This window comes from Manis javanica, chromosome 10 (genome assembly GCF_040802235.1).
Source record: "Manis javanica isolate MJ-LG chromosome 10, MJ_LKY, whole genome shotgun sequence".
Classification (NCBI taxonomy): Eukaryota; Metazoa; Chordata; class Mammalia; order Pholidota; family Manidae; genus Manis; species Manis javanica.
The window spans coordinates 83,893,146-83,906,743 of NC_133165.1; the positions used below are offsets into that span (position 1 = coordinate 83,893,146).

Here is a 13,598-nt window from a genome sequence, read left to right on the forward strand (position 1 = left end):
GGTTTGAGAGAGAGAGATTTGGACTGTCTCAGACAAAGGGAAGAACCCAGGCTTTTGCGCCCCTGGTGGGAAACCCTCGCAAGCGACACGCAAAGCACGGGAAGATGTGGGGGCAAGGACTGGGAATCTGAACTCTAGGTTCTACTGGGCTTCATATAGTGACCTTGAGTTAGTCCTTTCCGTCCCTGGACCTCAGTTTCCCCATCTGCAAAATGATCAGGTTTGGGTCTCTTAAAAGTTCATTGAAATTTATTGTATCTAAGACTAAAAACTGGGACTGTGCCATTTACAGATATGCTGGAATACCTTTTCATCTGGTCCCTTAAACTGTCTCTGGGACAGGGAAGCTCTCTGCTCAGCTGCCTCTCACATGATGTAGGGGAAGGGATCTCCTCTCTATCTCCAGAATTCACTTCAATGACATACTCCCTAAGAGCAGCCAGTGACTCTGTGACCCCTGCCCTCTAGCCCTGCTGGGTGACAAGAAGCTCAAACAAAAAAGACCAAACCAAAACCCATCATCTCCATGGTGTCTTCCTGAGTTGCATCTTCTTTGCTCACTTCCTCTTTTCTACCCACTTCCCAGTCTTTTGGAAGAAAGGGGGAAGGAAGGTGAGATGATGACTACTCAACAGGAAGGAGAGGGGAAGAGGGGCCTCCTAGGTTTGTCAATTGTGAAATTGGGGATGGCAGTTCACTGTGGATTCAGAAATGGAACTCAATAAGGAGTTGGAGGTTGTTTTTTGTTTTTTCCAGGTCTGTCTAACTAAAAAACAAAAAAGACAGAGACTGGAGATCCAGAAATCTGAGGGGCAAGAGTGGCCCTAGAGGAGAGTGGGTAGAGAAAAGCACAGGCTAGGTCACATGTGACAGGAAAGATAGGGGGCTGGAAGAAACTAGGAATAAAGGGTTTGGGATGCTAATATGCCCCAGAGATACCTCAAACCTGCTTTAATACTGAATTCATCATTTACCCCTTTTCCTAAGGAAATGTGCTCATCCCACATTCTCTATCATACCAATTCAGAGCACCATAATCCACCAGGAAAACTGAGTGTTATCCTAGTCTTCCCCCTTCCTAACACCTCTTCCAATGAATCACTAAATAAGTCCTATTTGACTCCTTAGTGATTCTGATCATCCACTGTTCTCTATTCCCACAACCACTGCCCTAAGCAGGACTAGCTACATAATTTATGGGTTCCGATGCAAAATGAAAAAGCAGAGCCACTTGTTCAAAAAGGATTTCAGGACAGTGACTACAGAGCATTAAACCAAGCACCAGACCCTTCTAAGTGTGGGGCCCTGTGTGATAACCCAGGTGGCATGCCCATGAAGCCAGCCCTGGTTCTAACTCAGGCCCTGTCAATTTCTTATGTGAACAAGTGCCGCTTTAACAATTCTCTCTCAATTCTGGCCTACTCCTACTTCTGTCTTTCACTCCTACCCACAGCTACCTGAGTGCAAATTTCTCATGGACTTCAGGATAAAACCCCAGCTCCCTAGCATGATACACAAGGCCTTCCTTTATCATGGCTCACCCCTCCAGAATCTTCTCTGTTGCTCCCTACCTCACATTCTTGTTTACCTCTACCAAAACCTCTGATTCTATGCATCCTGTTCCCTTTGCCTAGAATGTCTTTCCTCTTATCTCCCCAACAAAGCCCTATTGATCATTCAAAACTCAGCTCAGGTATCTCTCTGTGAACTCTTTCCTTACCTCCTCCTTAGCAGTTAGCTCCTTTTCTCTTAAGTCTTTGAAATACTTTAAGGGTCAGGAAACACTTTATTAAAAATGTAATCATTTAAAATGTAACCATTTAAAAAGGGAAAAAACATTGTTGGCTCCTGGCCCATACAAAAAGAGAGGTGGTCTAGATTTGGCCCAGAGGCCAAAGTTTGCTGAACCCCGGCTTTAGAGAACCAATTAAGCATTTATATACTTACATATCTGTGTTCTCTGCTAGACTGTGCACAAGCCTATGTATCTACCTTCTTGTACCCCCAGTATCCAGTTCAGGATCTGAAGCATAGTAGGCACTCAGCACATATATGTCAAGTGAACAGATGAATGAATGATTGCCCAGGGGCCTGCACCCTGTGGGGAGGGAAGCCAAAATCCTAGCTGCTTCATTTCTCACCTATCTTCATCTGACTCTTTCCTCAGATGTGCTAGGGTATTACATGGGACCCTCTGACTTGAACCATCTCTGAGTCCCACCAAGAAGGAAGGCAATAACCCAAGGCTTCTTGGGTGCCTAGAGTTGCTCCTGGAACTTGGTCTTGTCCTTTGGCCCCCTAAAAAGTGGCCCAGATATTCTGATGATCCGTTTCCATGTCCCAACACTTCTTGGCAATGATTTTATCATGACCCACCATGCAAAGAAGGGAAGGAAACAGAGCTTGGGTCTCAGAAAAGAGAAAGGAAGGTGTGAGGCAGGTTTGGTGTAACTAGCAGGGAAATTTCAACAGAGAAGCCCAGATTGTACTGGCCAAAACAAAAATGAGTAGGACTGGTGGCGAGGACAAGGGAGGAAGTGGCTAAAGTTGGGCAACTGGAGAATTTCTTATTCTCTTAGTCTAGTATAAAAAGAGACCCAAAGCAGGATACCTCCTACTTGAAGCCTGACTGCCCATCAGAAAGAACTACTCTTTCAGTGGGTTGGACTTTTTCCACTGGAGGGAGAATTGAAGGCTGGGAGACTTGGGTGAGTACTTTTGTGGTAGATGTACTTTCTCTGTCTCCTCTTCTCCCAGGTGGTTAAAACAGGTTTGTATATGTGCATAATGGAGAGGTGCAGAAGGGACTACAGGGGCATCCTGCATACAGAGAGGAGAATCCTGGGTGACCTTAGGGGATGGAAGGAATTGGAAGGATTGCGGGGCACTGAGGTTGCTGAGAGTATCTGGATGGATACTGAGGAGGCCTGGAGTCTGGTGTGGACAGAGACTAGGAGATACTTAGATAAGCATTTGGGAAATCTTTGAGAATGGGAAAGGACTAAAAGAGCCTAAGGAGAATGTTGGGGATCTTGTGATAAAGAGGCTTGGAATGGTTTGGGAGTCTGGTGAGCTCCCAGAGCAGTTCAGGTGTCTGAGGCCCAGAGCTGTTCAGGTCTAAGTTCCAGGCCAGGTTTCTGACTCCCTGTTCTTCTTCTACTTCTCCCTTTTCAGCTTCCATCATGTGGAACACCAACCTCAACACCAACTTCTCCTGCTACCATGAGTCTGTGCTGGGCTATCGTTACGTTGCAGTTAGCTGGGGGGTGGTGGTGGCTGTGACAGGCACCATAGGCAATGTGCTCACCCTGCTGGCCTTGGCCATCCAGCCCAAGCTCCGTACCCGCTTCAACCTACTCATTGCCAACCTCACAGTGGCCGATCTGCTATACTGCACCCTTCTCCAGCCCTTCTCTGTGGACACCTACCTCCACCTATACTGGCGCACTGGTGCTACTTTCTGCAGGGTCTTTGGGCTCCTCCTCTTTGCATCCAACTCTGTCTCCATCCTCACTCTCTGTCTTATCGCCCTGGGACGCTACCTCCTCATTGCTCATCCCAAGCTCTTTCCTCAAGTTTTCAGTGCCAGAGGAATAGTGCTGGCACTGGTGGGTACATGGGTGCTGGCTGTGGCCAGCTTCGCCCCTCTCTGGCCTATCTATATCTTGGTGCCCATAGTCTGCACCTGCAGCTTTGACCGAATCCAAGGCCGGCCCTACACCACCATCCTCATGGGCATCTACTTTGTGCTTGGGCTCAGCAGTGTCAGCATCTTCTATTGCCTAATCCACCGCCAGGTGAAGCGAGCAGCACGGGCACTGGATCAGTACAAGCTGCACCAAGCAAGCATCCACTCCAACCACGTGGCTGGGACAAATGAGTCCATACCTGGTCATTTCCAGGAGCTGGACAGCAGCAGGTTGGCATCAGGAGAGACCAGCGAGGGGATTTCATCTGAGCCAGTCAGTACTGCTACCACGCAGACCCCGGAAAGGGACTCATCAGAAGTGAGGGACCAGCACAGCAATAAGGTAGCTAAGCAGATGACAGAGAAACACCTTCCAGAAGCACCTGCCAGAACCAGGGCAACTAAAGCAGGCCAAAGCGCTCAGGAGTCTCCATCAGAGTTTAGGAAGGTGACTCGGATGTGTTTTGCTGTGTTCCTTTGCTTTGCTCTGAGCTACATCCCCTTCTTGCTGCTCAATATACTGGATGCCAAGGTCCAGGCTCCCCGGGTTGTCCACATGCTTGCTGCCAACTTCACCTGGCTCAATGGTTGCATCAATCCTGTGCTCTATGCAGCCATGAACCGCCAGTTCCGCCAAGCCTATGGCTCCCTCCTAAAACGAGGACCCCAGAGTTTCCGTAGGCTCCACTAGAACTATGTTCCCAGACACCAGAATCCAGGACTGTCCCTTCCAGAACTAAAGTAACCAGCTGGTATGGAAGTAGATGAGAGAAAGACTTGTGGGTATTTTCACAGACAACCTTCCTCCACCCTCAAACAAGACCTCTCTATCCCTGATCAATGTTTCAGCCCTAGGCTGCCCAAGGTACATTATTAATTATTAATAAATGAATTCTATCCCTTTAAGGCTCAGCTATGGTCATTGAAGAAGGAAATAGGCCAGAGTTGATGTACAGCTGGAACATAATAGTTGAAGGTTCTGGGAGACCTAGGTCAGAACAGTGGCAAGAGGAAGCAGTCTACCAGGGACATAGCCTTCTGCTGGGGGGCTTCCAGCTATAAAACATTTGAGTTGGTTTAAGAGGAGCAACCTCTTTTTTTTGGTTGAACTTCCCAGAAATGTCCCCTGCCCCTGACTACTTCTGCCAGGATCTTCCATTCCCACAAACAGATTTATTCAGCTCAAATACGTTTTGTAATCCAGCTTTGATAACCACTCCAGTGAGCCAGCCAGCTCCCTGGCCCTTGCCCTATCTTAAGAGAATTGCCAAGGAGGACTCCTTACTCTGCGTAAACTGAACTGAGCTTAACTGAGGCAATGGTAGACAGGGGTTCCGGCTGCCCTCAAAGAGTCACACTGGTCAGAGGTAACATACCTAGGTCCTGGTCCTTCACTTCCTCCAGATTTGCTCTTGTCATCCAGGCTTATGAGAACAAAACAGAGATTCTAGTTAAGAGGGTTAAGGGGCCAGGCTGAGGGGAGATCATACCATTCCCCTCTTCCAGCATGACGAAGAGCCTATCATCCATGTGCTTGTATACACAGGATAAAGTACCTGTGGCCACCAGGTGACGCTGGTTCTCTGTGTTTCCTTTCTGGCTTTCTTGTTGAGGACAGAAGGTGTCAAAGGGGCTGGGAGTCCGGAGACCACCCCCTTCCCTGCCAGCGAGCAGGGGTGGAGATCCAGGGGTCTGCATCTCTCCCTTTTCACCAAAGCTTAGGAAGAAAAGTGAAGAAGTAGACATGTATTATTCATGGGATACTTATTTTCTACTTGGTTGAGGTGGGGGGAGCAGGATGGACACTGTGCTGGTACTGAGGATGGAATGTGAGACATGTTTACAGTAACGCTGCTCTGTCTGCAAGCTGTCCTCTCCCTCCTCCCAAGTCCATGGTTTACGAGAACATAGTGAAGATCAGAGAGATTAGACAAAAAAGGGCAGAAAGAATCCTAGTTCGGGTTGGACAGATCAATATCTTCACGTTCAACATATTTTCAGGACCCAGAAATCCTGCCTCCTAATCTGGAACATGTGCTTCTGAGTGTCCTCCTTCCATAAAATTGCAGCAGCCTAAACTGAGTCAAGTTCAGGCAACTGAGGCATGGGGCCAGCCAGGTGAACAGCCAGACCAATAAAGAGCAGCAAGACCAATAAAAAACATCAGCCTGGGAATATACAGACCAGGGGTCCAGTCAAGGCTCTCTGATCATTAGCTCTGTGAACTTGAGCAGTACCCCAGACCATTCTTGGCCAGGTTATATCATTTGTACAAAGATCGGGGCCAGGTACATTCTTCCTTGTGTCTAGGGCTGTCCTAAATGCTGTAAATATATTATTTCATGTAATCCTCACAAAATTTACCATGAGATAGCTATTGTAATCTTTCTTACACATGAGAAAGTTGAAGTGCAAATAGGTTAAACAGTTTTCCAAAGCTAAAAGGTAAGTAGTGTGACCGTGATTTGAGGGCAGAGAGTCTGACTTCAGCCCATATGTCTAACCACTACAGGACAGTTGCTTTTCTAAAACTAGGATCAATTGACCAGATGATCCCTAAAACTCCTTCCTCCTCAGACCTTCTAAGGAAGTTGACAATTCTCTGAAGCGTTCTAATAGAGTTCACTTTTCATAATCCTTGAAAGACATTTAAAAGCTTTGGCAAGCAGAAAGGAGCAGCAGTAAAGATTGAGGTTAGATCTCAGGAAGGACTTCCCAATGGCTGGAAAAAAAATGACTCAGGGGACACAGGAGGAAACCCTGGAGTCTGAGTCCAGAGGACAGATCTTAGCAGGAAAGGAACCTCCTCCTCTCTCACCCTCCACGGCCCACACACCCACCCTTGCCCCTAATTTCAATCTGAACTGGGCTGAGAGGTGGAAGAAAAGTAAGATTCTCAGGCTCTCTCCTGTGGGTGTGCATGGCGCGCGTGTATCCACGCACGAGGTACCTCATAGTGCGGAGCTCACGTGTGTCTCGGGAAAGTGTGTATGTGCATTTGGGGGTCCTCATGAGTGTGTCAGTGTCTGTCTTTGTCTCTATCTCTGTCAGTCTCCCGCCCGAGCCGAGCTCTATCGCTGACTTTCTGAAGCTCTCTCTCACGGCTTCTCTTTGTCTCTCTCCATCTGTCCGTCTCTGCTGGAGGCTGTCTTCATTTCTAGTACCTCTGTTATCGCCTTTTTTCTCCTAAACTCGTTCTTCCCCGGCTTCTCCCCCTCCCGCGTCTCCTCCCCAGTCCCCCGCCCAAGCCGCTCTCGCTCGCTTGCACTCTCTCTCTCTTTCGCTGTCTCTTACAGGCAGATTTATGGTCAGCCCAGGGTCTTTCATTGGCCAAGCACTGACAGGACTTGATTTAACGTCCCCTCTTACTGGCTAAGCTTGACAGGCCGATTTACGAGTCACCCTGCTATTGGCCAAACCTCCACGGCCCTGATTTATGGCTCAGTGGCTGCTGGTAAGGAGGCGCAGCTGGGGTGAGAGGATGCCCCTCCCCTCGCCGCCGCTTCCACCTCCCTCTCCCCAGCTTTTTCTCCTCTTTCTCTCCCTGCCTTAAAGGAGCCGCACTCCCTCTACCTGTCTCTCAAGCCGCCTCCTCCCTTCTTTTATACCCATAGGGAGGGGGAAGTGGGGCGTAGCGGTGGTAGGAACTGAAACAGACGCCGGGGTCTGGAGGGGTAAAGACGAGCAGAGGAATCTGAGGGGTGTCGGGTAGAGCAGGGAGACAAGAGAGGATTGAAGAGGAGGAGAGGTTTCTGAACTGACGAGCGAAAGGGAAACGGGCGGGGGTTGCGGGCAAAAGGGGAGACAAAAAAAAAGGAAGGCTGAGGAGAAAAGAAAAACTCGGGGGGCGGGGCTGAGGAGAAAAAGGGAGACTTTTGTGAAACGGCGCATTTGAAGGAGCCACTGAGCTGAAGCAGGGTTATTCTGGAACTAAGAGACTTTTCTTTTTCAAATCGTACTATCCAGACTGAGTAAGAGACGGAAATTTCCTCTTCACGCAATGGCTCTAAAAGGGGAGAGATTTAGAGGAGCAGTCAGAGAAAGGCGCAATAGAGGGATGAGAGAAGAGCGGGAAAGGAAAACCGAAAGGTAATTAGAGGGAGGATGGTGACCTAACGGAGAAGACATAGCTAACGTTGGTTTTTAGTTTTGTGTTTGGGGAGGTGTAGTGAGAAAAGGCGAATCCTCAGAGGAACGATTGAGAGAAACAACTCCTATTCTTCCTCTCGATGAAGACCCATAGGCGTCCGCTTGGGGGCGTCTCCCCCAAGAGGTGTTCTACTTCCTCAAGGCTGTAGTAGGCTCCCCTCTCCCTACACCCCACTCCTCCCCCTTGCCCACCTCCCCAGTTAAATTTATGAGTTCAGGGCTGGCCTTCAGGAATTAGGAATATTTATGCTTCTTTGAGAGTGAGGTTTGGAAGGTGATAAATAAGGGGCCATGGAGGGTGGGTTCTTGAAGCTCCTATTTTTAGCGTGGCCACTTTCCCAAAGCCCCCACCCACCAATTTCCTCTCATCCTGAGCCAGAAAAGGGAGCACTAGGGAGGTGGGGAATGAGTTTCAGGTATCAGGAAGGGGGGTTGACTATCCTGGAAAGCCCCTCAGAGGACTGCAGATCTTTGCAGCAGAAAGGATTGAAGGCAGATGGGGGAGGAACTTTCCAAGCATCCTGGTGTTCTTATAGCCCCTGGAGTGCAGTTACAGCACTTCTGCAGAAGATGGAAAGAAATGGGGAGAAGCCAGTCCCCCTCCGCCACACACCCCCATTAAGCCCAGTTGCTGAGGAATAGGGGAGATGAGCCAGGAAATTCAGAGGCAGATTTTTCTGCCTTGTCACCTCCCTCATAGGGAGAGGAAGATTTGAAATTCCCCACCCCTCAGAGACCACAGCCTGGGTGCCTGGGAAAGGAGGCTCTAGGAATGTGGGGCTCAGGGTATCTCCTGGGAGTCTCAGCCCCTAACCTATCCCCCACCTTCTGCTCGCTGAAATTTAGAAACAGCCAGTAGTTCTTGATACACCTTGCCCTGGCCTCAGAAAATAAGAAAGAGATCTGACCTGTGGAACCATATGCCTTCTCCAGCCCTCAGCTCCAGGTACCATGTGTCTGTGACCCCCCCAGCTCAGTCAAAGGGCTTGCTCTGGGCTTGGGTCGGTAGTAAACAAAGATGGGGTCCGAAGAGAACAGAGAAAGCTGGAGAAGAGTTGCTCCCTTCCCTACACACCACACCCTCCCTCTACTGTGGCCTTAGCAAGGATGGCCACAGTGCATGTGCATGCCCACACACACATATGCACACCAGACTGTGCTGCCTGGAGTGGGAGAAGGGAGGAAAAGAAGGGCCTAGACTGGCCCTTTAAGAGCTCCTTAGGGTCAGAAAGCCTGGGCTACAGAAAGGGGAAGGAGCTGATGTCAGAAGACGGATGGGCAGCAAGATGGGGATTGATGCTAATGGGGGAGTTAAAGCTAAGTACCCAGACACTCAGAGGGCAGAACTGCAGATCTGTCTTCCGTATGCTTACCGCCCCCCTCCCCAAACCAAGGCTGTAAATCTGCCTTCTCAACTGGGGGAAGGGAGAGTGAGGAAAACTGAGATGCTCTCTTCTCCCTCTTCCTGTTTCTTCCCTACCCTGCACTCCCCACTCCCAATTCTTTTGTCCTCCACCAATCTCTCCTCCCAAACCCCTCCCCACTAAAATGTCTGATCTGGGGCTTTTCATAAGGAATTGAGGGAATTGCTTCAACTTATGAAAGAGTTTCAACTACAAGAAAGTCTCCCCAGCACAGCCCAGGTGGGAATGAGTTGGGGGATTGTCGTGAGAGACTGGTAGGCTGGAAGCTCACAGTTGCCTCAGTTTCTCTTCCCTCCACCTCTTCTCACTTGGGAGGTAACTCTAGCGGCCTTCTCCAGGGTTGGTAGGGTGACGGCAGGAAGCAGGATTTGGATGCCAGGGGCCAAAAGGGGTCCAAGAGCTTCAAAGTTGGATTTGTGGAGGCCTCTGACACATTGAGTGAGCTGCCGGAGGGGTTAGTGGGCCTCCAAGGGCAGCTAGGGAAGCTGTAGGAGCCGTCCACTGAAAGATATATGATCAGCTTCTCGGAAACTCCTGGATCATACATTCCCTCTTCTTGAGCACACACCCTGCCTGCTGAGCAGAGACAATTTCAGGCCAACAGTCTATTTACTGTAAAGGCAGGGGCCAGGGGCTCATACCTCTCAGGAGGTAGTTGGGGATCTCAGGGAAGAAGGCCTCAGAGGGGCTGCAGCTAGTAGCCCTTTGTTTACTTTCAGATGGGGCTGTATTCTCATCTTTGGGACCCATAATCACCTTTATCTCCCTCTCTATTGGCAATCAGGGCCCTCTCCATGTCATCTATTGCAGTGTTAAACCTTAACACTGGAAACAATTGGTGCCTGATTGCTCCCTGGTTTCCAAATCCCCCTCAGTATCCATAAAAGAAACTCTCGGATATCAACCTCCTCTCTTCCCTCCTCCCAGGTTTTTCCTTCAAGGCCTAAAATCACCTTGAGGCCATCGTCTCTCTGTTTCTTAAGTTTTCAGGGACATGGAGAGAGCAAGGTTGGAATGGAAATGGTGGGAGTTGTGAGCAGGGGCCGTTGGAACCCAGGTTTCTAGCCCCTGAGCATCTGGCCGAGCACTCCCTCCCATCACAGGGAGGTCAGCCACTGCCCTCAGCCCTGGTCTCTGGCTGCTTCTCTACCCTGGTGATAAATCCTGTCTTTGTCTCCTCTCCAACCTGGGCCCCAGGCAAAAGCAGGGGTGGGTCAGAGACTGGGGGAGGGGTCAGTGTGGAGGAGGGAGACATACAAGGAGTGGGAGAAGATGGACAGGAGCAGCTGGTGAGCAGGCATGGGAGGTGGGCAGTGAGGGGCCAGGGCCTCTTAACTCTACAGACCCTGACTGCACATTCCAGCAGGCCTGCATTCCAAATGAGAAAGCCAGGATTCCTGAGATGTGGAAATTCCTTGGGAACGGCCCCTGGAGCATCAGGAATACTGGGAGATGGGGGATTTGTGGAGTGTCTCAAGGAAGGAGACTGCTTGAAGAAATGGGAGAATAAGAATATTGTGGAAATCATCCTTATCCCCACCACAAACTCCTACACAAGTGTGCCGTGCATGCACACACATCAGACAGACAGACACAAGATTTATGGCCCATCAGCATGAGGGAGCCCAGGAGAGGCAGCCTACCCCTTGACTGGCCCCTCCCCAGCTACCTTCTCTTGCTGTGACTTTCCAGTCTCCATCTCTTTTTTTCTGTTGCCAGTCCTAAGGCTTTTTGTGTCAGTTTCTCTCTCTCTCCAGGTTTGTTATGCTATTTCTCTGCTAATTCTCAGCCTCTGCCTCTTGTCTCACAGTCACTTTTTCTCTCTCATTGTGCTTCTCGAGATTTTCATCTTCCTGTGCACTCCCTATCTGCCCTGCCCCTGTACCTCACTGCCACCCCAGAGTCCTCAGAGGAATGGGAAAAGAGAAAAGAGGCTATGAATGGAGTCCCTGCTTTGGTGGGAGGTCTGCAATATTATTGTGTTACTGATATGGGATGGAAGGGAGGATGGGAGGCCAGGTGACCAGCACAGCAGCTCAGCTGAGGGAGGAGGGGTGAGACAAGAAGGGAGAGATTGACAGAGAAAAGACACTAAAGAGAGGATAGTAAAGACTAAGGGTTCCCTTTAGTGTATTTTGGGTCAGTTTGAAGTGGAGGAGCTGAGAGGCGTGTACTGAGTCAGCTGAAACAGAGATCAGACACAAGATCTGGAGACCCAACCAGACACAAAGATGTCCAGCAGGAAGCCATAATTCTGGGCTCTGTCGCCTACCTGAGAAGGTCTTACAGACCTCTCTCTTTCCTCTGCATATGGTCTTGAAGTACTGTTTCCCTCCCCATTCACCTCCTCCCCTACTACTTCCCCTCCCCACCAGTGAGAATGACATCAGCTCTGACTGCCACTGTGCTCAGCCCTGATGACGAACTCTCCCATGGGGGAAACAGGCCAGTCACCTCTGCCCCGCCCATTCATTCTCCAGTCCAGGGGCTGGGGTTTACACAAGCCAGCACCCCAAGGTGGGAGTGGGAAGAAGCTGTACCAAGAAGCCATCTGCAGGACATGGTGGAAAAAGGGGGTGGTGTGGGCAGGGGTGGGAGGGGAATGGGCAGTAGGGGGAAGAGAGGAGCTGGGGGGGGGCACTTGAAGAAGAGGGGTTGCAGCATTAAATCACCCTGTGGGGGGCTCTCTCTGCCTGAGCTCAGAGGGGTGGGGAAAGGATAGACACTTGGGGAGGGGGAGAGAAGAATGGGGAATGGCCACATCTGGCAGACAGGTGTCTGGCACTGTTCAGGCTGCAGTCACTTTCCCAGCCAAAGGGGAGGGAGGGGGAGGAGGGAGTAGGGGCTTCCCAGGGTTCCCTGGGGAAGAAGGAAAGGCTTACAAACAGAGATACAGAGGCCCAGAATCAGAGACCAACGGAGGGAGATAATCAGACCCTGCTCCCTAGTCTCCACTTCAGTCAGTGCTGGAGATGGGTTTACTTATAGTGCTGAAAGAAAACTGCTGGCCAGAGGACTGGGTAAGCCAGGAAACCAAAGTTCCATTCCTCATGGTTAACAGAGAAGGCAAGAAAAGTTCAAACCAGGCCAGGCTGGGGAAATAAGCTCAGAGAATTTCAAGTTTGAGAACTGGATAGAACCCCATTCTCCACAGTCACTGACTGGCATGGCCGAACTCTCACCCTCCCATTCCCTAACCACTGCCCGGGTCAGTGCTGGGTGTTGAGTAAGAAGATTAGGGTGATAAAGCTAGACCCTGCTTTTTCTCCAGTTCAGAAGGCAAAAACAAAGATATCTAGCCCTCATCCAGCCCCTGAACCCCAAATTCCAATGCAAGACTACAGGGGTATACACCCAAGCATTTTTCTTTTTCTATCTTCTGAGGAGGATTCCAAGCTCAGGTGTCCCAGAGTTGCTGAGCTTAATTGTCAGGTTCTCACAGAAGCACAGGCAAGATTGGACAACTCTGGGTCTCATATCTTGATGTGGGAAAGATTCTTCTCATTCCTGTTACCTTCCTTCCCTCATCCTTTCCTGAGGTCCTAATGTGGTCTCTCTTAATTCTAGAATTGCTGGCCTTATCTTATGAGCACTAGAGGTGACTAAGGAGACCCTTCAAAATACAGTGCAGAGGAGGGCCCCCCACATTCCCTCCTCCTTAAAATCCTGCAGAGGAAGGGGAAAAGAAAACCAAAGCATTCTCCTGTCGCCGCGGCAACCATAAAACCCCCAGCTAAATCCATCTTGTGAGCTCACCACCCCATTAAGATGCAGGGCCAGGCTCTGCGCCAGCCCAGCCACATTCATTTGTGCGAATAAAGGTGGAGGAGGGGGAGGGAGGCAGGCTCTGGAGGGACGGGGAAATGGCGAGAAGAGGTTATTTACACCACCGTCCTGACCTTCTGGAGCAGCGCTGGCTCCGATAAATAACCCGCTCAGCGCCATTTCAGAGCAGAAGTGGGAGGTGCAGGAAGGGAGCAGGGGCTGGAGGAGAGCCCCCATGCAGGTGCGCGTCTCCGGGTTACTAATGGCCGAGACAGGAGCAGGCAGCTGGCTTTAGCGGGGTAGGGGGAGAACTCAGTTCCCTGGAACTCCCACTGAGAAAATACCATCCCCACCCTACCCCTGGCGCCAATTTCCAGGCGAGGGGACTGAGAGATGCCAAGGAGGCAAACAGTCCTGTAAATTAGGGATGGAGTTGGGGGGGTACTGGGGAGTCTCTGAGGTAGGAGGGAAGAAATATTATAAGATGGGGAGTGATGGGGGGTGTGGGTAGAGGAATAGGAGCAGCTGCCAAAAAAGAGAGGAAGAGGAACAGAAACATCACACAAAGGCAG

At 50.2% G+C, this 13,598-nt stretch overlaps 1 protein-coding gene across 1 annotated transcript; it reads left to right on the forward strand.

Annotated features, from left to right (window-relative positions):
• The first annotated feature begins 2,250 nt into the window (after positions 1–2,250).
• Positions 2,251–4,594, forward strand: GPR84 (G protein-coupled receptor 84). The gene is made up of 2 exons (XM_017678586.3): positions 2,251–2,708; positions 3,175–4,594. The coding sequence occupies exon 2, from the start codon at positions 3,183–3,185 to the stop codon at positions 4,377–4,379; it is 1,197 nt and encodes a 398-aa protein (XP_017534075.1). The 5' UTR covers positions 2,251–2,708; positions 3,175–3,182; the 3' UTR covers positions 4,380–4,594.
• The last annotated feature ends 9,004 nt before the right edge of the window (positions 4,595–13,598 follow it).

Coding starts and splice junctions, on each gene's coding strand:
- GPR84 (XM_017678586.3), top strand. CDS start 3,183: ATGTGGAACACCAACCTCAACACCAACTTCTCCTGCTACCATGAGTCT.